Source organism: Zeus faber (assembly GCF_960531495.2).
Source record: "Zeus faber genome assembly, chromosome: 3".
Taxonomy (NCBI): domain Eukaryota; kingdom Metazoa; phylum Chordata; class Actinopteri; order Zeiformes; family Zeidae; genus Zeus; species Zeus faber.
The window spans coordinates 28267598-28291368 of NC_137190.1; the positions used below are offsets into that span (position 1 = coordinate 28267598).

Sequence of the window (23771 nt, forward strand, 5' to 3'; positions counted from 1 at the left end):
CGCTAATCTACTTACACAGTTTCCTCCGAGCAGCGTCTTCTGGCCCTAAATACCCACCTGGGAAAACTCAGCTATTCATGAAAGGCAGGTGTGCAGCAGCCCAATCCCTGTTAACTGCTGTTTAGACATGTATGCATATTTTATTATCCTTTCATTTTTATTTTTATTCAGAAATGATGTTTTTGTTTTGAAAGACTTGCCTCAGTTTCCCCACACGTAAATCATGGCGTGTCTTTCAAAGTCTTGTCTCTATGTCTAGAGAGATAGACAGGAGACGCTGGCACACTAATCATCATCTGCTGACACATAAAACACCACCCGTCACTAGAAGGGGGAAGTGTAAATTGTAAAAAATCCAAACCACAATAACACACACACACACACGCACGCACACACACACAGCCATTCCTTTCCCAGCACAGTGTTCTTGATGTTTGCTTATTGCAGGGATATTGTGTTGCGGGAATAAAGGAGAAGTGTAAGTGTAAAGGGTGGATTTGTTTTACCGATGGAGAAGTTAAAATCGCTGATCTTTTATTTTCTTTTGTTTTTTCTTTGCCCACACTCTTGTTCCCTCAGGACCGCTGCATCCGTCCACATCGCAAAGTGGTCTCCCGATGGGGAGTATTTTGCAACGGTCGGGAAGGTACGTACGTCCATGTTCGTGACAAAGCAAGTTCGTAAAAAGTTGTTACGACACCGACGTTTTATGAAAAATATGTTTTGTTTTTCTTTTTCTGTGCAGGATGACTGCTTGCTCAAGGTGTGGTACCCTACCACTGGGTGGCGCTCCGCCGTGGTGGTCCAGGACCCCTCGGACAAGAGGCCCGCGCCCGTCAACTTCTCCTTCATCTACCTGGCCCACCCGCGCTCCATCACCGGCATGTCCTGGAGAAAGACCAGCAAGTACATGCCCAAGTGAGGATGCCGCCAAATACCAATATCAATAAATTATCGATATTGTGATACCAATGACATTGTGTTAACGATATAGTGAATCTGCAGTAAAGTTATCCATTTTCGAACTCAGGAAATGGTAAGTGAAAAACATTATTTCAGGTTGGCCGTGGTTCCTTCAAAAGTCTTAAAATGTCTTAAATACACATTTACGAATAAAAGGACTCAAAAAGTCTTAAATTCTGAGAATTTCCAGTATGCACGCAATTTCCCTGTTTTCGCCCCCGCTATGCTAAGGCCTTGGATGCCAGCCTGCTCGGTAGTTTATGGAAGTGGGAAAATGCATGTTTAAAGACAAATGGCCCGGGACCTCTGGGGTTTAAAACCAGCGCCCGGAAATGCATACGAAGCAAACTGCGCTGTATGTCGAAGGCGTTTTTAAACTTGGGAAAATGGGGGTCAAGGCGGTGCAATCGGACATGCAGAGCGTGAAGCACTGAGAGAATGCAAGAGCCCGCCAGCAGACTCCAACTGCCCGTTTCTGCTCCGCTCTTTCCACCGCGAACAAGGATGTTACCATGGATGTTACCGTGGGAAATACACAGCCAACAGCCTTGGTTTGCATACAATTTTGTGCGTCAGTTTTGATTTCTGGGTTATTGTCCGCTGATATTAAATGTTCTGAGAATATTGTAATGATAAATATGATTTAGGACAACAATGATATTTTTGTGTTTTCTTTTCATATTAATAAACACATTTAGAAAATGTTCCAAAACTCGACCAATTATTGTCATTTTTAATCTTACTGGTCATTTTGAATATACTGAATCAGTGTGTTTACTTGGAAAGAGTATATTTTCACTTTTTAAATTTTGCTTGTTTATACCTGTAGACACCCTGTTATAATTTAATTGCACTGATTAGGTAATGTTAACTTGTGATACAGTAATAAATATATTAAATACGATAATAAAATAATATTATATATTTTTTTTTATGATAATAAAATTTCATATAAAGATCAACAAATAATATTATAATATATCAATTACAACTAAAATGTACCATACTGTATTCTATATTGCAGATGTTCAGATTCAATTTTTTATTCCATTGAAAATCTACACTGTATATTTCTTGAGCTGTTTATGGCATATTTTCATGTTGTGTGTTTATTTTGTGAATTTACTGCTTATACTCTGACTCTGTACTTACTTCATGTACCCCACTGGGACGTTCTAATTCCCTCTTGTATATACATTTTTTTTTATTCATACAATTATTGTATGAATATAGGTCATGTTGGTATATGACCACCATATCTCCAAGAAAAGCTCTGTCCATCCATCCATCCGTCCATCCTTCCATCCGTCCATCCATCTTCCTTTGCAGACGTTCTCACGTTCTCCCTCTTTTCCCCAAGGGGCTCGGTGTGCAACGTCCTGCTCACGTCCTGCGAGGACGGCGTGTGCCGCATGTGGTCCGAGACGCTGCTCCCCGAGGACAGTGTGCTCGGTCAGATCCCTGAGAACACACACACCTTCAGCTCCAGCCTGCCGGGCCTGGGAGGCAACAAGGACAAGATCCAGCACGCTCTGGAGGTGAGAGGGAGACCTGAGCATTGTGCTGTTGAACTTGAGTAGAATTGATTAGGATTGAACTGTGAGGTGCTGCGTCACAAAGTAATTCAAGATTCACGATGTTAATTTATCACATACTTATACATACGGGCATACGTATATGTAATGAAATGCGATTGCAACACACCCGGAGATTATGCACAATAAGTACAAAGACATGATAGCTAAGTAATTAAGTAATTAACTAACTTAGCTAACTGAACTAATAAGTACAAGGACACATAAGTAAAGTAAGTAATAACTGACTAAATAAAGTAACTGATTCCTAAATACGTGATTCAGTTAAGTAAAATGAAATATATGCTAAAATGTGTGTAATCACACGGAGCATTCGCACAGACGACCACAAGGGGCGACGCCAAGCAGCACAAGTGTTATGCAATAACGTTGCATTTTGTAGAAACTTGCCAAAATGTACTAAGTTTGACCTTTATTATGTAATAACCCATTTTGTAATAACTTGCTGTTCGCTGTTCATAATAACTTTTCCCACATTTGTTGGTTATTACGTATTGGGGTAGTGAAACTTTTATCAAGTAGTAAAAAGTGAACCCTGACATAAATGAAGACAGCAATTTTGGTTTGTTATTATATGTAACATTGAATTATTACCTATTAGTCGTAAAAAGCTGTAATGACCTTGCAATTACAATGTAATAACAAAATTTGTAATAACATTATTTAATAGGTTATTACCAAATGTGGTTAAACAGATTACGTATTGCGTTCAAGATGTCTATTACAAAATACATGTTTTATTATGTACTAGTCAAATAAATTATATTTATAAGTTATTACACAATGTGGCGTTATTACATGATGCGGTGTGATTACTTAAAGCATTGTCACAATGCCTTTCTCGTTCCCCCCTTCCCAGTCGTTTATAATAACCTGACCCTTCCGTCCCGCCCCCGTCCTCCAGTCGATCCACCACCTGAAGCACCTGCGGCGGGGCCGACGGAGGTCCTCGGCCCTGGTGGCCCACACGGAGCTGCCCTCCCAGCTGACCCCGCACGACGTGCACACGCACCGCCACATCGCCCACCACGCCAACGCCCTGTGTCACTTCCACATCTCGGCCAGTATTAACCCCAACACAGGTAGGGCAGGGGGAGGGGTTTCCCCTCTTCCTCTTTCTCCTCTCACTTCTCTTCGGGGCTTGACTGTAATCTGCTGGGAATGCAACAACATTGTCAAATCCCCTTTTTTCCAAACCACAGTCACATACAGTAAGGGACCGTACCTGTTCTTATGATGTGTTGGTTTAATTGCTAGAGACGGGAATAATGCACTCTTAGGGTCATCACCATCCTGAAATTTTAGTTGAAGAATAATTGTCATAGGACTAATTGCGATTGACAATTTAATTGTCTGTTTTTGTGTAAAGCCTAAAGTATAATGTTATAATAGTGTAATAAAAGTGTAATATACACATCCACCTAAAGAAGAAGAGGCACTGACATTGAACATTGGAACATAACATTTTCCTCAACCCAATTGATGGAAACACCCATAATTCACGCTTCGCTTAAATTCCACTTAAGTTTGGATGGAAACATGAGGAGTGGCAATTTTGCAAAATGTTCGCAGTCAGCTCAAATAATCGCAAACAGGTTATTATATACAATGGTGACAGCTGTAATCGGCACGCAGTCAAGATTACAAAGCGGTTTAACAATTTGGAAGCTGTAATGGACCGCTGCTTACATGCCTGGATTTCATTTGTCCCCCCACACCCAGACATTCCGTCGGTGCTGGTGGACTCTGCCGTGTTCAGCCCGGAGGACGGCAGCGGAGGGGGCGGCTTCGTGGTCCACTGGCTCAACAACAAGGACCTGAGCTTCACGGCGTCCATGGACCTCTTCATGCTGCAGCTCCGCAAGCTCTCCGAGCAGCAACTGGAGCAGACCACCGACGACCCCCTGGAATCCGAGGCCTCCCCCATGAAGTTTGACTTTGGTACAGCCCACGGGCAGACGTTTTAGAACATCACTTTACGGCCGGTCGCAATATGCGTATTTGAACACAGACTGCGCAAATGGCTTTTACAATATCACCGCCATGCTTTTGAATGACTGCCGTGGTGATAATTTATTGTTTTGATCTTTCGAAATCTTCTGCTCTTCTGCTGGGTTAAAAAAAAAAAAAAAAAAAGTCCAATTTGATTCTGGTGTTACTATATGAAAATTGTAATATCGATATTATGTTTGGAGGTTTCGCGTACATTTTGCGCTTAAATTACATGCCACCATAGTCACAAATGGATGTAAAAATTTAATTTCTGTATTCGACTGAATTTGTTCCGTGAAATATTTTTGTGATGCAATCAAAAGGTACACTGAAAAGGTGGTGGCAACTGTCATCTTCAGAATCAGATTTTTATTCCGCCAGGCGCTTTTACATGAACAAGGAATTTGTCATGGCGATTACTGGTGCGTACTGTACCTTCAGACGAATAGCATTTAAAAAGGCTTGACAGTCTGAGAAAAAATACAAATATAAACTAAAATAGAATAAAAAGTTAAAAAAATATATAAAAATTGCCGAATAATAATAACCCAGAAAGTATAAAACAGAAATAGTGAAATATATTGTCAATATATCTATATAAAATGGTATCTGGAGCCATCTCATCAATATCGGATGAGGATGATAATCGGATGATAATATTGAAATCCGATCGAAAATTGTGAGATCTTGACTATTATTCAGCCCTGTCATCGCATAGGAAGCTCAAAACACGTCTATCCTCGAGTCAAAATCAAAATACACATGCCACACATTTGGAGCAATGAGAACCGGCTCTTTTGACCACATGATGGTTGGGCTCCCCTCCCTCGCTCTCTCTCCTCCAGACCTGGACGAGATGTCCGACAAGGCGTCCTCTGAGCAGGGCGAGGACGGGGAGCCCGGCGAGCAGGGCAGCACCAAGGCCTCGTCCCCGGGCTCCAGCTCCAGCATGCCGCTGCCCTCCATGCTGCTGGAGAGGAAGATGGAGACGCTGACCCTGGAGTGGCACAAGAGCCCCGACATGCTGTTCACCATCCACCCGTCGGACGGCTCCTTCCTGGTCTGGCACGTCAAGTACCTGGACGAGTTCATCCAGGGCATCTTCAGACAGGTCCAGGTGAGCGGCACGCTGTCCGTCTCGCTGACGCACCCTTGCTCGCTCGTCGGCCGGTCCTTTTGAAAAATCCAATCCATTAGAGAAGTTGCAGAAGAGCCAGACTCAAAACTGCGACGTGTTTTTTTCAAAATCCGGGTTGTCTTCTTATCTCTTAAGACGTCAATTTCTTTTCTCAAAAGATATTTTTGGTGAATGTTGGTCCAAATTGACGGTTTACTGACCACAGCTAGCCACGCTGGTTTATCAGTGTATAGCTTCTGCCACTCTTTTCATTCTTGCCAGCAAAGGTGGACCCTGCCACCAGCAATGGAAACGGCATACAGAGCAGCACATGGATAACGCCATACATTGAATGGCTGTTCCTTATAAGTGTCAGCTTAATAAATATAAGATAAATATCACATTTTTTTGTTGGGATTTTGTTGTTATCGAAATAATTTTACGGATTACCACTTTAAATTCCATTATCCAATCAAAAGCCTAACTAAAATTACATTTTATTTATGATAGATGTTAGAAGGGTACCAACTGGCATAGAACAGTTTTGCGAAAAATATGCCTTCAACTATCTCACAAAGGGGAAGATTTCTCTTGATTTGTTTACGCAAAATCACCAATATTTTAGAAGGGTAGACTTTTGATGCCGTCCCCTCTGAAAGAAGAAATGCTTGAATCTGTCCTTATTTTTAGAATACGATGTTTAGTAATCGATGAGATAATCTTTTTTTTTTTTTTTTTTTCTGATCAAATAATGTCTTCCTATCCCATTGGCAGATCATTTAGTTTGATTAAAGGGATACTCCCGTTTTTTTGAGGAAAATTCACCTTTCGTCAATACTAATTTCATGTGTGTCCCAACTCACTTGAAGCGCCGCCCGTCGCTCCCTCAGGACACTGGACACACAGGGAAGAAATTACCATTGACCTTTTCACCTGAAAGAAAACGATAACCAGTGGATGGGTACTGCGGGAGTATCCCTTTTAAAGATTCTTTTTATTTTTGTGCTTTTTCTTTTGACTATTTCTTTTGCAATTCGAGGTGGCATTTAAAAAGTAAAAAAAAAAAAAAAAAGAAAGAATAATAATCCAACTGCAGACACTCTGCGATAGCACATGTGCACACTCGCTGAGTCACTCTATCACACACACACACACATACACACACACTCTGAGGCAGCGTTGTAGCTTCTACAGTGTGTGTGAATTATTATCCTTATGTATACAGTATAAGAGTGCCAACAACCCTCTCTCTCTCTCTGTCTGTCTCTCTCTCCCTCTCTCTCTCCCTCTCCCTCTCCCTCCACCCAGGTGTCCTTTGCCTCTCGCATCCCGGTGGCCTTCCCCACGGGCGACGCCAACTCGCTGAGCAAGAACATCCTGATGTACGCCTGCACCCTGAGCGAGGGGGAGGGTCCCGTGCTGGGGGAAACGGTCAGGAGGCCCCGCCATGTCTCCCGCTCCGCCTCCGCCTCCGCCGGCCTGAGCTCGCTCGCGCTGGGCCCCGCTCTGGGCCCCCACGCCGGCATCGGCCCCGCCGTCATGATGGTCTCCAAGCACATCGACGGCTCTCTCAACCAGGTGGGGGCACGGGACGGATTTGAATATGCGCTGTATTGTGTACAAATATTTAGAGATGTAAGAAAAATAATACATCGAAATAGTTTAATATTTGATGAGAGAAGTATTTTTAATTATTCGATTATTAGTTGGAGATTCACAGTTTTTCACTTCCAATATTGATTTTGAGTTATAAACTTCAGTTCTGAAATACTACTTAAAGTATCTCATGCTGTGTCAAACAGCGATGATTGAGGTGTCATCCAATTTTTTCCACATATTTCTCTGTGTCAAATAAAGGTAAATTTGCTTTCACATCTGTCGCATTTAATGCTGCTCCTGGTATCAGATTTATTCCTTTTTTTATTATTATTATACGACATATATGCCCTATTTTTGGCCGGTATATGAACTGATCTCATACCATTTTCGGTGCTTCCCTAGTAAAAAACAGAGTAAGTACACATCTAATCCTCGATCGAGCGATGACAATGTACCCTCCTTCTCCCAATTACCTGAATCAAACATTATTCAAAGGAGTCGTGAGAATATTTAAATAGTTCAATAGATCAGCAAGGGATTTTAACGTCAGATCCTGTGTATTATTGTTTTTCCTCTGTATCATCATGTATCTGTATTCCATATCATATCTTGAATTGACTTCAGTGAGGCTCACTCTTCACACCTCCCTCTGTCCACAGTGGGCCGTGACCTTCGCTGAGCGCTCGGCCTTCTCCAACGTCCTGACCGTGTCGCACAAGTTCCGCTACTGCGGCCACCGCTTCCACCTCAACGACCAGGCGTGCCACACCGTGCTGCCTCTGCTGCTCACCTCCTCCCACCACAACGCCCTGCTCACCCCGCCCTCCGCCCCCAGCAGCCTGGAGGGGGAGCAGCCGCCCTCCCTGCCGCCCCCCAAGGGCCTGCCCAGGTAGGAAGGGGCGGGGAGAGCATGTGCGTGTCTTAAACATTTTTCCCCGCCGCAGGGGGTCATCGGTGGTCAGAAAAAAGCCCACATTTTAATATCTTGATTTTCTTTTTGAATTTTTCTAATGGCGAGGACATACTATAACACAACATGCAATTTTCAGTTGAAGGATTGGTATCACTATTTTTGTATCCAGGATTAATTTAAATGTTGATTCCCATAATTTATAATTGTTCATGTACTGAATGTTCAAACCTTAAAGAACCTCAAAGTTTGCCACAGTACATCCAGAGAGTAGCGTTGGCTACATTAGGTTGCAAGGAGGAAGCGCCACAACTTCCTGTTTCTAGTCTCTTTCATTAGCGCAGATGCAGTCAAAAGAGCTGGTTTGCGGAAGAGTCAGTGAAACACTGAAAACATGGTGTAATGTGTGGTTTGCTCCCCTTTTTTCAAATTATCACAATAATGTGATTTTCCTCGTTTTCGGAGCGAGGATTGAACAGGGTTTTTTTAAGGCATAAACATTTGCCCGATTGGCGTACATGTAAGCACAGTGAGACGTTCTCGCCCATGTGTTAAAATGATCAATAATGAAGGGTTCAGTGACGTTGTGTTGTAAAGTGATATAAATGATGGGAACCAACATTTTAACCTTAACATTAAGACCTGGGTTGAAAAATAGCGAACCTCTCTTTTACCTATCCTGCTACAAAAAAAAAAAAAACAAGAACATTTTTGATTTGATCCATTTCGGGCTGATGATTACATTCACAGTTGAGTTAATTTAGAAAAGAAAACATCATATTAACCTGAAGCAGTCACAGTAACATTAACAAAAACATTATTTCAAACACAACCCAGTCATAAAGTTCTCTATTTGCATGTTTGTTTTTAGCGCCATAGAAACCGCTGTGTTAGTCATTCTCATCCAAACATTGTGACATTTCTAAACACCCAACTAACTGTCGCGCGTCTCAGGAAGCAGCTTCGTAACGCGGCCACCCGAACCTTCCACGACCCCAACGCCATCTACAGCGAGCTGATCCTGTGGAGGGTGGACCACATCGGACCCCTGTCCTGCACCGGGGGGGTCTCGGAGCTGGCCCGCATAAACTCCCTGCACACCTCGGCCTTCAGCAATGTGGCCTGGCTCCCCACGCTGGTGCCCAGCTCCGTGCTCGGTCAGGACACTCACACTCTCACACACAATTTAACCTCTTGACTTTTAACAAGGAAATTCATAAAGCTCGGTTTGATTTAACAGGAAGTTGTCATCTGCGCTGAATCATCCCAGCCCTTAAAATTGGGAACTTGAGATATTACATAATCACACCTACTGAGCGGAATGTTTTTATTTTGTACCAGAGCTCGGCTTTGTTACAAAGTGTGTGTGTGTGTGTGTGTGTGTGTGTGTGTGTGTGTGTGTGTGTGTGTGTGTGTGTGTGTGTGTGTGTGTGTGTGTGTGTGTGTGTGTGTGTGTGTGTGTGTCTGTGTGTGTGTGTGTGTGTGTGTGTGTTTTAAGCGTCGGCACCTTATCCTGTGAGAATAATGAATACAATAATTAATGATGGCAACAAGCCTCTTTTGAACTGAGATGCATCCTGCTCCATTTTCAGTTTTCTAGTTTGCATGAATGTCATTTTTGGTCGATACGTTTCAAAGAGTCGAATGGAACAGTACCGTACTAACTCCACATTAATTTATCAATGTAAATACTTTAATGTTAAGAAGTAGGGCTGTCACAATCTTCTAACAGTGTGATAATATGTGTATACCTATTGTAGAAAAGCTATCTATTGACATTGAGCGTTGGAACATAAATAATTGGGTTAGCTAAGTTAATTATGTCAATAAGCATGTGGCTACAATTGAAATTCTGTATACATTTGGATGGAAACATACGATTGTGGAACCTTAACAATTTCAATGAACAAATTTGTGATCGGGTGATTACGTAACAATTGCGACAGCTTGTCCGGTCCCCTGTTTGAACGGACGCGGTGGCGGCGGAGGAACTCGCGCAAACGCTGCCGTCTCCCCGCACCTGATGCCCGTGTAACGCAGCCCCTGTGCTCTGCTCCCCAGGGAGCTACTGCAACAGCGCCAGCGCCTGCTTCGTGGCGTCGGACGGCAAAAACCTGCGTCTCTACCAGGCCGTGGTGGACGCGCGAAAACTCCTGGACGAGCTGTCGGACCCCGAGACATCCGTGAGTACACATTAGAGCAGCCCTTAACGATCGCTGTTTCGGAAGGCACTTAGCGTTCCACCGTTTTCCCGGCAGGGGATTTGATGTACCTTCCCATTCGTTTTGGTTCTCGGTAAACATTTGTGCCCGGGTGCCGCAGGGGAGGTCGTTTCATCCGTATAATTTCTGCTTTCGCCTCAAATCACAGATTAAATGCAGTACAACCGCAGAAGGCCGAACAATTAATGCTACAACCTCACAACCACCAACAACAAAACCCTATATCTGCATATATCTAGACACATTTATCTCAGCCATTCCCAGTCATTCCTAAACACCATATTAGCCGCAAAAAAAGGGTGTAAGGATATTCACAAAATCAAATATCACTATATTTTTGGACCTCAATATTGATAATTTGACTGATTATTAGTGCTTTCATAAGATTTTCACACACAATAATTAGTAACGTGGCTATTATAACCAAACAGGGAGATATTACTTACTATTAAGTTCAGAAAATGGCCTTCAAGACAACATTTAACTATATTGCGATATTACAATAACCAAAATCCGGGATGAAATCTGGTCTCTAGTCTGATATTATATTGATGTAAGCCCTCGTATAAACAAAAACTGCATGTGTCCCGTCTTTGTTCAGAAACTGGTAGGCGAGGTGTTCAACATTGTGAGCCAGCAATCCACCGCCAGACCGGGATGCATCATAGAGCTGGACGTGATCACCAACCAGGTCTGAAAAGCCGCTCGTGCTCTCCTCACGCTCCCTTTAGGTCGACGCGCTTTCGATTAACGCAAACGTATTGAACATGTTTTGCGCTGTTTTGTTTGTGTGCTGTCAGTGTGGCTCCAACACCCAGCTGCTCCATGTCTTCCAAGAGGACTTCATTCTAGGCTACAAGCCGCTGGAGGAGGCGGAGCCTAACGTGCCGACCTTTCCCTCGGCCGAGGGTGGGTTGCATCTCGTCTGTTAACCATTCCATAACGCTGGCATTGGCATTTTTTTTTGTATCCCAACACTAATACATAATAAGTCCCTGCCGTTGCGGCTAGTTCTTTGCAGTGATGAAGACTCGAGTGTCACGTGGCTTTACTGTGGACTTTCCCTTTAAGTCACTGGTTTTTGCCCGTCTCCAGAGTACAGCCCTGCGCCGTTCTCCGAGAAGTTCTTCCTGGTGGTGATCGAGAAGGACCTCAACAGGAACTCCGTCCTGCAGATGTGGCACCTGCACCTAAAGTCTGTCCAGGCCTGCATGGGTGAGTTAAACGACGCACCAGGTTCATCCTATACTATATTTTAGGAATTTCCCCACCATCAATTATCAATTAACCCCCCCCGGGTGTCCAGATGAGCCGGCTCCAGACTACAGCTTCCAGAGCCAGCTGATGGTTCCCAACCAGGTGATGAACCCCGACTCCTCCCCGGACGCCTCCCCAGTCAGCCCCCTGCCCCGCTCCGCCTCCACCGCCAACCTCCAGTCGGCCAGCAAGCTGATCCTCAGCTCCAAGCTGGTGTACAGCAAGCGGCTGGACCTGCCGCACGGGGTGGAGGTCACCAGGGCCACGCCCTCCGCAGGTAGGGAATGGAACACACACACACACACACACACACACACACACACACACACACACACACACACACACACCTGTACCTTATGATTGCTGTGCAGTTGTTACAAATACCGTTAATAATCCATCCATAGTCCATACATTTCTATGTTCCAGTGGAATTATTTTATGAGCGTTTTTCGTCTGTGTATTCATTGTTTTGTAAACACCTTTCGTTTACTCGATTATTAACCTTAGAGGGATATTCCAGCTCAGAATGCTAACTGTGTTAGCGCAATGCAAGTCAGCAGATGGGATCAAGCCAGCCTAGTTCCTGAATGTTGGAAAATACGACGATGATAAGTAGAGAAAGTATTTAACAATCAGTAAGGTAGTATGAGTTCAAATAAAAACATAAAAGGATATCTTAGTTTAAAATGCAGCTACATTTGGAACTGCTTTAAAACTCAATTAAATCCTATATTTTATTCATTGTTATGTCATTATCCATATATGAATTATTTTTAAACACCTTTCCATTACTTCATTAACCTTAAATGAGTACTCCAGTGCTGCATAGTAACTGTGTTAGCGCAATGCAGGGCGGCAGGTGGGATCAACTAGCCGAGCTTCTGTGAAATTAAGGAAATACACCTTTTTTAATCTCAAATGCTTTTATTTTAGTTATCAGTTATTGAAGGGATACATCTTACATCTTTGTGACGAGTAAAAATAAGAACATAAAACAGAGATCTTAGTTTTAAATGCAGACACATTCAGAACTGCTATTAACTATAACTGTTATAGAGGTGAAAAAAAATACTCTTAAAAGAATGCTGCCAATCATTTTTTTACACTTAATCATTGTTATTTGATACATTGTGAAAGTAGTTCAAATCAAAGATTGATTCATTACTTAAATTCATATCTTTAAACTGACCATCTCCCATTTTTCCATAGGCCATCTGAGCTCCTCCTCCATCTACCCGGTGTGCCTGGCCCCCTACCTGATCGTCACCACCTGCTCCGACTCCCATGTGCGCTTCTGGCGCTGCGGCGTGGAGGGAGGCGAGGAGGGCGAGGGCGACGGGAGGCTGGACCGCCGCTCGTACCGCTGGGAGCCCTGGGCGCTGCTGAACGAGGAGGAGGACAACAACAGCGCCGTGTCGGTGTCGGGGCGCCCCGTCGCCGTGTCCTGCTCCTACACCGGCCGTCTGGCCGTGGCCTTCAAGCAGCCGCGGCAGGGACAGGTGGGGGAGGCATGTTGACGCAATCCCTGTGTTTGTTTCTACAAGCTAAATGGTTGAATCTAGAAGTATATCAACTTGGAAACATCCTGAAGGGTGGACCATATCTCATGGCCAATTGGGTTGTTCCGATTTGTCTCATAAGCCAAATAAACTCACATTCTCAAATATATGTGTATAATATATCAAACACAGTGTGGAACGCCGTCACCCACTCCAAAAAACATTTAATTCATGGTGTCTGTAGCAGTTTTACAGTAACAACGTTACTGGAATAATATTACTTTCACCAGTAAAGAGTAGTGCAACGAATTACCAATAAAATTTCAGTAAAGATATTACAGTTACCCCCCTAAAAAAACACTCATTATAGCCTTACTTTTGTTGATTCATTTTCATTACCATCACCCGTACACGTCCGGCACATACCGGCGATTCCCCTGACATTCACACTGTCGTTGTTCCATATGACAGTGATAAGACTAGGACTATGATAGGACTGGGTATATGAGAAGGATATCCAGAGGCTCGACTTTAACTGCATGAGCCCAGTATTTATTGCAGGCACTGGAACACCACGTCCGTATACATGCACTCTGAGCTTAACCTCCTCAGGTTGCACTCCTTAGGTTCACATGAGAAGTCTGAATTTTGAGGAGAACGGACGCAATTGCTAATTTTGTGGGGTGTAACAGAAAAGTAATAGTGTATTAGAGTAAAAATAATAGAGTAGTGTACCAAATTTCTCTTTGCAGGGAGTAATAAGTAAAGTAATAAGATTACTTTTGAAAAGAGTTATGAGTAATAAATCACATTTTTGGAGTAACAAGGCCATCACCGGTCTGCAGGTCATTAAAAAGTCTTAAAATGCCCTGTATTCATTTTTTCAAATATAAGGCCTTTAAAGTGATAGTATAGTCTTGAATTTGTATTTTTAAAGTCTTTCAAATTTCAACAAACATTTTGCCTGATTTCGCCGTACTCCATTCTTTTGTCATAATTAACATTTCTGAAGTTATAAACCCTGAGCCTACCAATGAGCACTACTGACCCTACTTGCCTTCTTAGTTACCTGCTACGCTAACCTGTTCTAATAACAGTCCATAGAATCATCTTGTTCATAACCAAATTTCCACTTAATGCTTAACTCTGCCTCATACCAGATACATATTACTTCCCTTTATACTTACCTGCAGTACTTATATTGTCTGTAATTCAATAAATTGAATAAGAGAGAGGTCATTTGTCCAAATATGGTTCTTCAAAGTATTACGTTTTACTCTCTGATATCTGCAGACGCTCTGTTATTTCAGTTGAGAACGTTGTTATTGATTTAGCAACTGATTCAATGCAACCACGCTTGCCTTAGTTTTTAGTGGACGATCCTCCCTTCCTGATTTTGGAAAACCCCTCTCCCTTCCAGTCGGTGAGCCCCGGAGGGGACTTCTCCATGCACGTGTCCATCTACGAGTGCGAGTCCACGGGCGGGTCAGAGTGGGTGCTGGAGCAGACCCTCCACCTGGACGACTTCACCCGGCCGACCTCCACCCTGGACCCCCGGGTCAGCGTGGACTCCAACCTCTTCGTCTATAGCAGGTCAGCCTGCCTGCCTGCCTGCCTGCCTGCCTGCCTGCCTGCGTGCGTGCGTGGGTGCGTCTGTGTGTGTGTGTGTGTCGCTTAGTGCCCTCACGTTGTAACAAAATGATCACTCGGGCGTTGTCCGTCCACCCCCAGGTCCGACCTGTATATGAGCAGGGACCACAGCTCGCCCAACATCAAGCACTACGTCCACCTGGACTGGCTCTCCAAGGAGGATGGCTCCCACATCCTCACTGTGGGCGTGGGCTCCAACATCCTGATGTATGGTCGCATCTCGGGCATGGTCAACGAGCAGACCAGCAGCAAGGAGGGGGTGGCAGTGATCACCCTGCCTCTAGGGGGCAGTATCAAACAGGGCATCCGCTCACGTTGGATCCTGCTGCGCTCTGTGGACCTGCTGTCCTCCGTGGACGGCACCCCCTCCCTGCCCGTCTCGCTGTCCTGGATCCGGGACGGCATCTTGGTGGTGGGCATGGACTGTGAGATGCACGTGTACGCCCAGTGGCGCCAGGACAGGAAGCCGGGCGACGGGGAGAACGGCAGCCTGTCATCCGCCGACAATATCTCCGCCGGCCACGCCGGCACCGCTGCGACCGCCTCCTCGTCCGCGGCACTCGAGGGGAGGTCGAGGTTGAAAAGCGTGTTCGAGGGCAGCGCCGCCGTGGACGAGGCCCTGCGCGCCCCGGCCGGGCTGCAGGACGGGGGGCTGTTCGAGGCGGCCCACTCGCTCTCGCCCACGCTGCCCCAGTACCACCCCACCCAACTGTTGGAGCTCATGGACCTAGGGAAGGTCCGCCGCGCCAAGGTGGGTCCGCTTCTGCTTCATGATGCACCGGTGTATCAAATGAGTCTGTTGAAAAAGGGTTTTATAAGAGAATATCCCTGATGCCAAGAGTTAGGTCTGGGTTTAAAGAAAAAATCAATTCTCTTGTGTCTGTATCAATTTGAAAACTGAAATATTGATACTTTGTTGGTAGAATCCAACCAGTTTCCTCTTGAATTGAATGAATTTAAATATTTACTCTCCAAATTGTGTTGTGAAATATTTTTGCAGCCCACATCAGATGTTATAGTGAAAAGTTAGTAGCAATTATGTAATTCTGTATAAAATATCAATATATTGATTTAAAAATCGTATTGTGAGCATCTCATCAGTAGATAGATAGATAGATAGATAGATAGATAGATAGATAGATAGATAGATAGATATGGAGATTGCTTGGTAGGTAGGTAGGTAGGTAGGTCGGCATCTAGATAAGTAGGTATGTACATACAAGTAGCAGGTAGGTAGGTTCGTAGGAAGATAAGTATGTGGGTCGGTTGGTATGTAGGAAGTTAGGTAGGTAGGTCAAAAATAAGCATTAATAATGAAGCAATGAAAATATAAAAAAGGAGAAGATATATAAAAATATATGGAAAGTTTTGAAAATATACAGTTAACAGTACAGTTAACAGTTAATTGTACACAATAAAAATCGAATCAATATTGAATGGAATCTTTTGTATCAAAATCACGTCGTGTTGATAATACCAGATGTCAGATGTTGAAGAAAAGCTGCATTTTCTACTTTGTAAGTAACTTTGTAACTTTCAAACACATATTTTTTTGAAGCTAGAATGGGAAGTGTCGAGACATTATCTTTTTGTTAATTAAGGACATTCATTTAAAAGGGGGAAAAAAACAAGCGCCTCTCTCCCCCAGGCCATCCTGTCCCACCTGGTGAAGTGCATCGCCGGGGAGGTTGCCGTGGTGAGGGACGTGGAGGCGGGGGAGGGCGGGTCCAGGAGGCACCTGTCCAGGACTATCAGCGTGACCGGCAGCACGGCCAAGGACACCATCGTGGCGGGTCGTGACGGAGGCCGGGACTACACGGAGATCAACTCCATCCCCCCGCTGCCACTCTATACCCTGCTGTCCGCCGACCTGGACACATCCTACAAGGGAGGCGAGGAGGCGCCCAAAGGAGCGAAGGTGGCCGAGGGCGAGGGGCCGCAGAAGGGCGGCGAGGACCAGTATGCGGACCTTTTCCAGGTGCGTCGAGCTGGAGATTCAAAACAATATCGTATACAAGCCTAAAATATAATATTTGAGTGAGTTTTGTTTGAAAACAATGACTGACTATGATTAACATGCTTAACATGATGTATTTCAATGAAAGGAAACTTTGAATTCTTAAAAAACTGAATTTGAATTCTTTAAAATTTTATAAATTAATAATGAATTATTATATTATAAGTCAGGATTCTATATTATGTATTTATGTTATTTAGTTTATATGAGATATATTATAATTAATATGTGTATATTATTTATATTATGTATTTATTGCAGTTAATAATTATTGATGATATGAATATTATTATGGATTATATTATGTATTATTTTATTATGTATTTATATTCGTCATCTATATTGTGTATATATATATATTATATGTGTTGTATTAATTATTACTATTATTATTATTATTATTTTTCTTTTTATTATTTTTGTTTATTTATTTTAATGCTCTTTTTTTTTTTATTGCACCCATTATTTCTTACATTTTGACCGTGCCTCCCAGGTGCAAGCCGTGACCACGGATGACTTTGTGAGCTTCGCCACCGAGAAACCAGAGAAGAAGTCTCGAGTTATAAACCTCTCTCAGTACGGCCCGACCTACTTTGGACCAGAGCACGCTCAGGTTCATCAATTTCTATGATGGCTTGGTGTTTTATATTAGATGAATATTGAACGCGCAACTCTCGTGCCTAACTCACCGGTTAGCTCATGATTTTGGGCCTCAGACTCATCGAAGATTGTTTCATTATATCATGTCGGAGCGTAGGCTTATTTTTGGTGTTCTGCGCCAAGTCACGGAGGGCGAGGCGATATTGACAAAATCAAATATCATGCTGTATTCTGACCAGTACCTCAATATAATATACTACCTCACACAAGAAATATTTGAGAAACAATCATTAGTAATGTGGATATTATGACCAAGCAGGTCATTGATTAGAACATCTAGAACAGTCTATGAAGTTCATAAAGTTATATTACGATATTTAACTATATAACAGTATTATGATTACGAACAAAAATCCCTGACGATATCTAGTCTCATCACAACATCGATATATATTGCTATTATATAAGTAATTTTGTGTGAGTTGAACATGCCTGTCCTTTCTATTCCTTAAATGAAGAGGTTCAATTTTCATCTCTCTCTCTCTCTCTCTCCCCGTGTCACTTCAGGTCCTGTCCAGTCACCTGATGCACTCCAGCCTGCCGGGCCTGACCAGGCTGGAGCAGATGTTCCTGGTGGCCCTGGCCGACACCGTGGCGACCACCAGCGCCGAGGTCACCCGCTCCAACGACCAACAGTACACAGGTCCGTTCGGCTGTGATTGCCTAACGTTGTTCTCTGTTGTTGAAAGGTTGATTCGTTTGTCTTGTGGAGAATACATTCAAAGAACTTCAAGGTTTGTTAGTCAGCTGTCCTTGGGTGTTGAACTCTCCCGTGGGAATGAGTAAGTGAATTTCAAATTGGTGCAGGGAGTTTGAGTAAGTAATCCCCCAACAGGGTGATCAGGTCGTGTATGACCGTCTGACTGCACATTATCAGAGCCGTATAATAACTAAGTATAACTGATATTAATCCTGTTGTGTAACGCTTGTGTATAAGTCGGCAAACAAAGTCAAAGTTTGCTAGCACATCGGTGCGCCTCAAGGTCTGCGAGTCCATCAGATGCCCTCATTGCGAGATCATACTCTATTTAAATCCTACGTTCCAGAAATAAGCGTCTATTACTTCTTGATTAAGTGTTCTTTGGTCGTGGTTTTTATCTGCGGCCATAAAATAAAATAACATAACATACAGTAAACACCAGTGTTTATCCTGCGCCCTTGTTCACCACCAGACCTATTGAACACTCCTATTTATTTAGTCTTTTGAGAGGAAGATGTTAGCAGGTTGTTCCTCTTTTAAGTAAGCACACAGGGTTAACAAGGATCAAGGATGAGAGACGTATTCTCCCTGGCAGGACCAGATGAACTGCAGTCACGCTGGACTTCATTTACCACGACTCTGCAAAAACTGCTCCCAATTTAATTACTGTGCACATTTAGTGATGGGTAAAACCACAGTGAAATATCTGGAGCTGAGTAAGCAGTTGGTGATATGCCAAACATTTTTTCCAAAGGCATTTTTAGAACATCAGATGATAATATGCAACATATATGTGTATGTTGCATATCTTACAGTCCATTAAATAAAATAAAAATGGCAAAAAATATAAGTAATTAATAAATAATTACAATCACTAAATAAAGTATGTAATTAATAAATAATTAAATAAATAATAAATAATGTGTTATTGTTTATATTTGAATACTGTTTCTGTCATTATGAAAAGTATATTACAAAGTGTCTATACATTGCGACGTTGTTTTGTTGGCCTCGTACTAAGTAGCATCCTGTTTGTTCCAGGCGGGGAGGCTCTGGACGAGTGTGGGCTGCGCTACCTGCTGGCCATGCGTCTGCACACGTGTCTGCTCACGTCGTTGCCGCCGCTCTACCGCATGCAGCTGCTGCACCAGGGTAATACGCAGCAGACATGTGCCTCACAGAGAGGGGCTTCATCAAACACTGTAACAACGCATTTTGTAGTAACCCATTATGTAATAACAATACATTTGGTAATAACAACACATTACGGAATAACAATGCATTAGGTAATAACAACACATTATGTAATAATAATGCATTGTGTCATAGCAACACATTATGTAATAACAACGCATTTTGTAATAACACATTACAGAATAACAACGCACGGGGCTGCCCCCTGAACGTCAACAAGTCAAATCATCAGTTGGAAACCAGTCATTTGACTGACATTCTTCAAATCGAGCAGTCTTTTTGTTTGGTCAGTCAGTGTGCATTACAATAACAGGATAAAACAGATAGAAGCTTACAAAATGCACAGGGATAACATTTCAATGAGGAATTATTAATAAGGGGAATCATAAATATCTTTTTACGTCTGTACTGTCGGAGAGGGAGACAGGTGCGCAAAATGGCACGGCCCGCTTCCGCCCAGTCCACCCCCCCCCGACCCCTCCTGGCGAATAGTGGATTATTCATTCGGCCTTAACAGTCGAATCTGATCAACTGACAAAATGTGTCGAGTACAGCCCTAACGCATTATGTAATAACAACGCATTATGTAATAACAATGCATTATGTAATACCGCTGTATTCTGTTATAACACATTTGAATACTATACATTTTGCCGCATTGTGTAATAACCTAATAACCGTGTGTTTTTGTTTGTGTGAGCCTTAGTGGCATTTTCTCATTAACCAAGTGTGACACATGAAAGCAGACATTTTGCTTAGGGTTATTACGTAATGCATTTAATTATTACATATTAATCAGAAAAAGTTGTAACCCCCGAAATATATGCCAAACACTGCATTATGGAATAGGTTATTACAAAATGTACATATTGTGTTCAAGATGCTTATTAATAACAATGTTTTATTTCATAATAAAGGTCAAAATCATTACATTTTGGCGAGTGGTTGCAAAATGCGGGTGTTATTACTGTACATAATAATGGTAAAAATGTATTACATGTTGGCAAGTAATTAAAAAATCTGGGGGTTGTAAAAATAATAATGCGTTGTTACAAGCAATTTGTTGGAAATATTCATAAGCAATGAATATGTTTTAAATGACTGATGATCAGGTCTTTCCCCAAGTCTATGACAATGTGATATCGCAGGAGTCAGATCTCCAAAGTGCTCTCCAACTTCACGATTGAGTCTTGCACTCATCTTCATTTCTCTCGCTCTCTCCCAGGCCTGTCCACCTGCCACTTTGCGTGGGCCTTCCACTCGGAGGCGGAGGAAGAGATGCTGAACATGATCCCAGCCATGCAGCGAGGAGACCCGCAGTGGTCAGAGCTGCGCGCCGTGGGCGTGGGCTGGTGGATACGCAACATCAACACCCTGCGCAAGATGGTGGAAAAGGTATCTGGAAACCTCCGCAGTGGACTCGGAAGGGAAAGGGGAAAATCCACGACGGGGGGGGCGGTTATCCTTAAGCTTAAGGTTATCCTTAAGCATCTAGACGTGTCTTCAACGGCGTCATCCCGCCTTCGCCCTCTGGCTTCATCCCAAGGAGAAAGTTGAGGAACGCGCTGAAGTGAACACGGCACGTCGCCAACTCCACGGCAACCGGCGATACTCAGAGTCCGTTCTCCTCCACGCCAAGCTATTAGGCAATAATGGAAAGAGAAAGTGACCAGTCTAGGGATTTTCTTCATACCCAAGCCGACTCCCTCGATAGACGAGTCATCTAAAGGCTGCAGTCGTTCAGTCACAAAAACATGCCTTTGATTCGCGGTGCGTAGCCATGCTGGTTTGGATAATTATTCATTCCGCTTTTTTCGCCAAGTACCATTTTAACAAGACCTTTGCGAGAGAAAATCCAAATCACTTCTTCGTCAAAAGAGTAGAGTGATAGGCAGTGAAAATCAAAAGCTGTTCAGCGGGGAGTGCGGTAGAAAAACAGGAAGTACCGTATTTCCTCAAATAGTTTTATTTACCTCGACTGCAGTGGGTACCAGGCTTTAGAGGCAGGCTTTTATATCTAAAACTAAACCAAAACGTCCTCTTTGAATTTTAAATCTGCCGCCTGGGTGCCGTGCTCCTCAAATTAAATACATCTAAAATAATCTAAAAACACACTGTTTATATTTTAAGAGATTACTTTGTCATTTCTCAGCACTCGCATTATTATTTTTGTTTGGAGACACAGGAAAGGCCGGTACACACAGTGAACCAGAGATCGCTCTCTTGCCATTAAGTAATCCATGGTCCTGATCCAAGGAGGAACTCCCTTTGTTTAAAATTCAGAGTAGGTTTAGAATGTTTGTTTCAAACACGTAGAAACTAACGAAAACAAATAGATCTGAAATAAAAACACAGGAAAACCGGCATGGGAAGCAGCACAGGGAGGCGCACCTGTCTGAAGGAGAAGAAGGTGGAAATGCACATAATTCTTGACTGACATGCACAGGGAGTTTATCCGTCCTTGGTTTTTCCCCCCGGTCTTTATTTGAGGCAGGTTTTTTTATTTTTTAGTGTCGACCACGCCCCCGGCATTTATTTGGGGCCTCTTTTGTTTTTTGTTGTTTTTTTTGAGTACCGGTTTATATTTGAGGTAGGTAGTTCAAGAAGTAGGCAATAAATATCGCTTCCTGTATTCACAATATCAAGAACTGTATGAAGCATGATTGAGAGAAAAATTTACTAATCTATCACAAAACACATTTTAGTGATTTGAATCAAGAAACATGTATCATATGTTGAGGACTATGTCCTTATAACCCCAAAGTGTAAGCGTCTAAGTTTCTACTGGTGAATCCATTGACTGTCTCACAGCCACGAAGGAGGAGACTGTCAGTTATTTATTGAAGCTTTCTGCTGTCATTTCTCATAAGCACAAGATGACTTATTCTTGTGTGTGTGTGTGTGTGTGTGTGTGTGTGTGTGTGTGTGTGTGTGTGTGTGTGTGTGTGTGTGTGTGTGTGTGTGTGTGTGTGTGTGTGTGTGTGTGTGTGTGATTCCAGGTCGGTAAAGCTGCGTTCCAACGGCACAACGACCCATTAGATGCGGCGCTTTTCTTCCTGGCCATGAAGAAGAAGGCCGTCCTCTGGGGCCTGTTCAGGTACAAAACCAGCCCCCCTCGAAAGCAACCTCACGTCACTCGTGTGGCAGAACTGAATGTATTTTCCATAAAATTAAGCTCCACGTGTGTTTCTTTTCATGTCGTAGGTCCCAGCATGATGAGAAAATGACTACGTTTTTCAAGAACAACTTCACAGAGGATCGCTGGCGGAAGGCAGCACTGAAAAATGCCTTCTCTCTGCTGGGCAAGCAGCGCTTTGAACAGTCTGCCGCCTTCTTCCTCCTGGCCGGGTCACTAAAAGACGCTATAGAGGTGTGGATATGCAGACACACACACACACACACACACACATGCACAGACTACAGTTAACCAGACCACAATGGACAGAAGATACAAAAGTTCAAAAGCTCATCAGTCCGTTTCCTGCTTTGTGATTTCTCTCACGGTGGAAACTTGGCGCTGCCTCCGTTCCTGACGGTGGAGGGGAGAGCAGAAGGTGTGAAGGCGTTTGTGGGAGCTGGAGAGATCCACGGTCATTAGCCGACAAAGCTGGATTGTCTCCAGCTCTGAGCCTTTTAAGCCACATGAGATGTGTCTAAAACCAGCAGATAACAGACGTAAATAGACTGCTGGGTTTTCCTTGGCCTAGGCTGGTCACACAGCACAGTCAAAACACACAGATTGGTGAAACTATATTCAAAGAAGGATGCGAGTGTCTGAGCGGTGCCACTCCACGTCCCCCTCTCATTTTGAATCACAGGCTCCGAATAGCTTCCCCTTCTCCAAAACCTCCTACAATGAACACTGTGAATTCCCTTCGTCTTCTTAATTTATTTCCACCCCCCTCCGCTGTTGAAAAACACCGTAACCCTGCATCTGCCCGCCCCCACCCTTGCCATGCCGGCGTTCTCCGTCCAGGTGTTGATGGAGAAGATGGAGGACCTTCAGCTGGCCATGATCGTTGCCCGGCTCTACGAGGCCGACTTCGAGAGCTCCTCCACCTGTCAGGGCCTGCTCTACGAAAAGGTGCTGGGCTGCAACCGGGACGGCAGCGGCTACCACTGCTCCAGGCTGCACCCGGACCCCTTCCTGCGCAGCATCGCCTTCTGGATCATGAAGGACTACACCCGCGCCCTGGACACCCTGCTGGAGCGCATCCCCAAGGAGGAGGACGAGAACCCAGGTCTGAAATATCATCTTCAGGGCTCCCAACATTTATTCGTCTATCACAATACCAATATGTTTACGAGTTGAACTGAGGTTCATCACTCTAAACTATATGATAATGTAGAGTATGGTAAAGGGCCGAAACACTAGTTGGACTTTCTTACCGTCATT

The 23771-nt window shown here is 43.6% G+C and overlaps 1 protein-coding gene across 3 annotated transcripts in view; it reads left to right on the forward strand.

The window, feature by feature from the left end:
• Nucleotides 1–23771, forward strand: part of dmxl2 (Dmx-like 2) — a gene marked incomplete at its 5' end in the record, with an annotated part of 60294 nt that overhangs the window by 13832 nt on the left and 22691 nt on the right. For all 3 annotated transcript variants that reach the window (XM_079997085.1, XM_079997086.1, XM_079997087.1), the window contains 25 exons: nt 580–646; nt 746–918; nt 2324–2501; nt 3463–3640; nt 4281–4499; nt 5396–5667; nt 6976–7245; nt 7926–8155; nt 9131–9333; nt 10238–10359; nt 11000–11089; nt 11199–11307; nt 11494–11613; nt 11705–11932; nt 12865–13154; nt 14575–14747; nt 14886–15555; nt 16453–16782; nt 17315–17434; nt 17989–18124; nt 19223–19333; nt 20601–20770; nt 22375–22472; nt 22580–22745; nt 23352–23616. In XM_079997085.1, the coding sequence (XP_079853211.1) occupies nt 580–646; nt 746–918; nt 2324–2501; nt 3463–3640; nt 4281–4499; nt 5396–5667; nt 6976–7245; nt 7926–8155; nt 9131–9333; nt 10238–10359; nt 11000–11089; nt 11199–11307; nt 11494–11613; nt 11705–11932; nt 12865–13154; nt 14575–14747; nt 14886–15555; nt 16453–16782; nt 17315–17434; nt 17989–18124; nt 19223–19333; nt 20601–20770; nt 22375–22472; nt 22580–22745; nt 23352–23616 (4988 nt within the window). The remainder of the gene's footprint in view (nt 1–579; nt 647–745; nt 919–2323; nt 2502–3462; nt 3641–4280; nt 4500–5395; nt 5668–6975; nt 7246–7925; nt 8156–9130; nt 9334–10237; nt 10360–10999; nt 11090–11198; nt 11308–11493; nt 11614–11704; nt 11933–12864; nt 13155–14574; nt 14748–14885; nt 15556–16452; nt 16783–17314; nt 17435–17988; nt 18125–19222; nt 19334–20600; nt 20771–22374; nt 22473–22579; nt 22746–23351; nt 23617–23771) is intronic.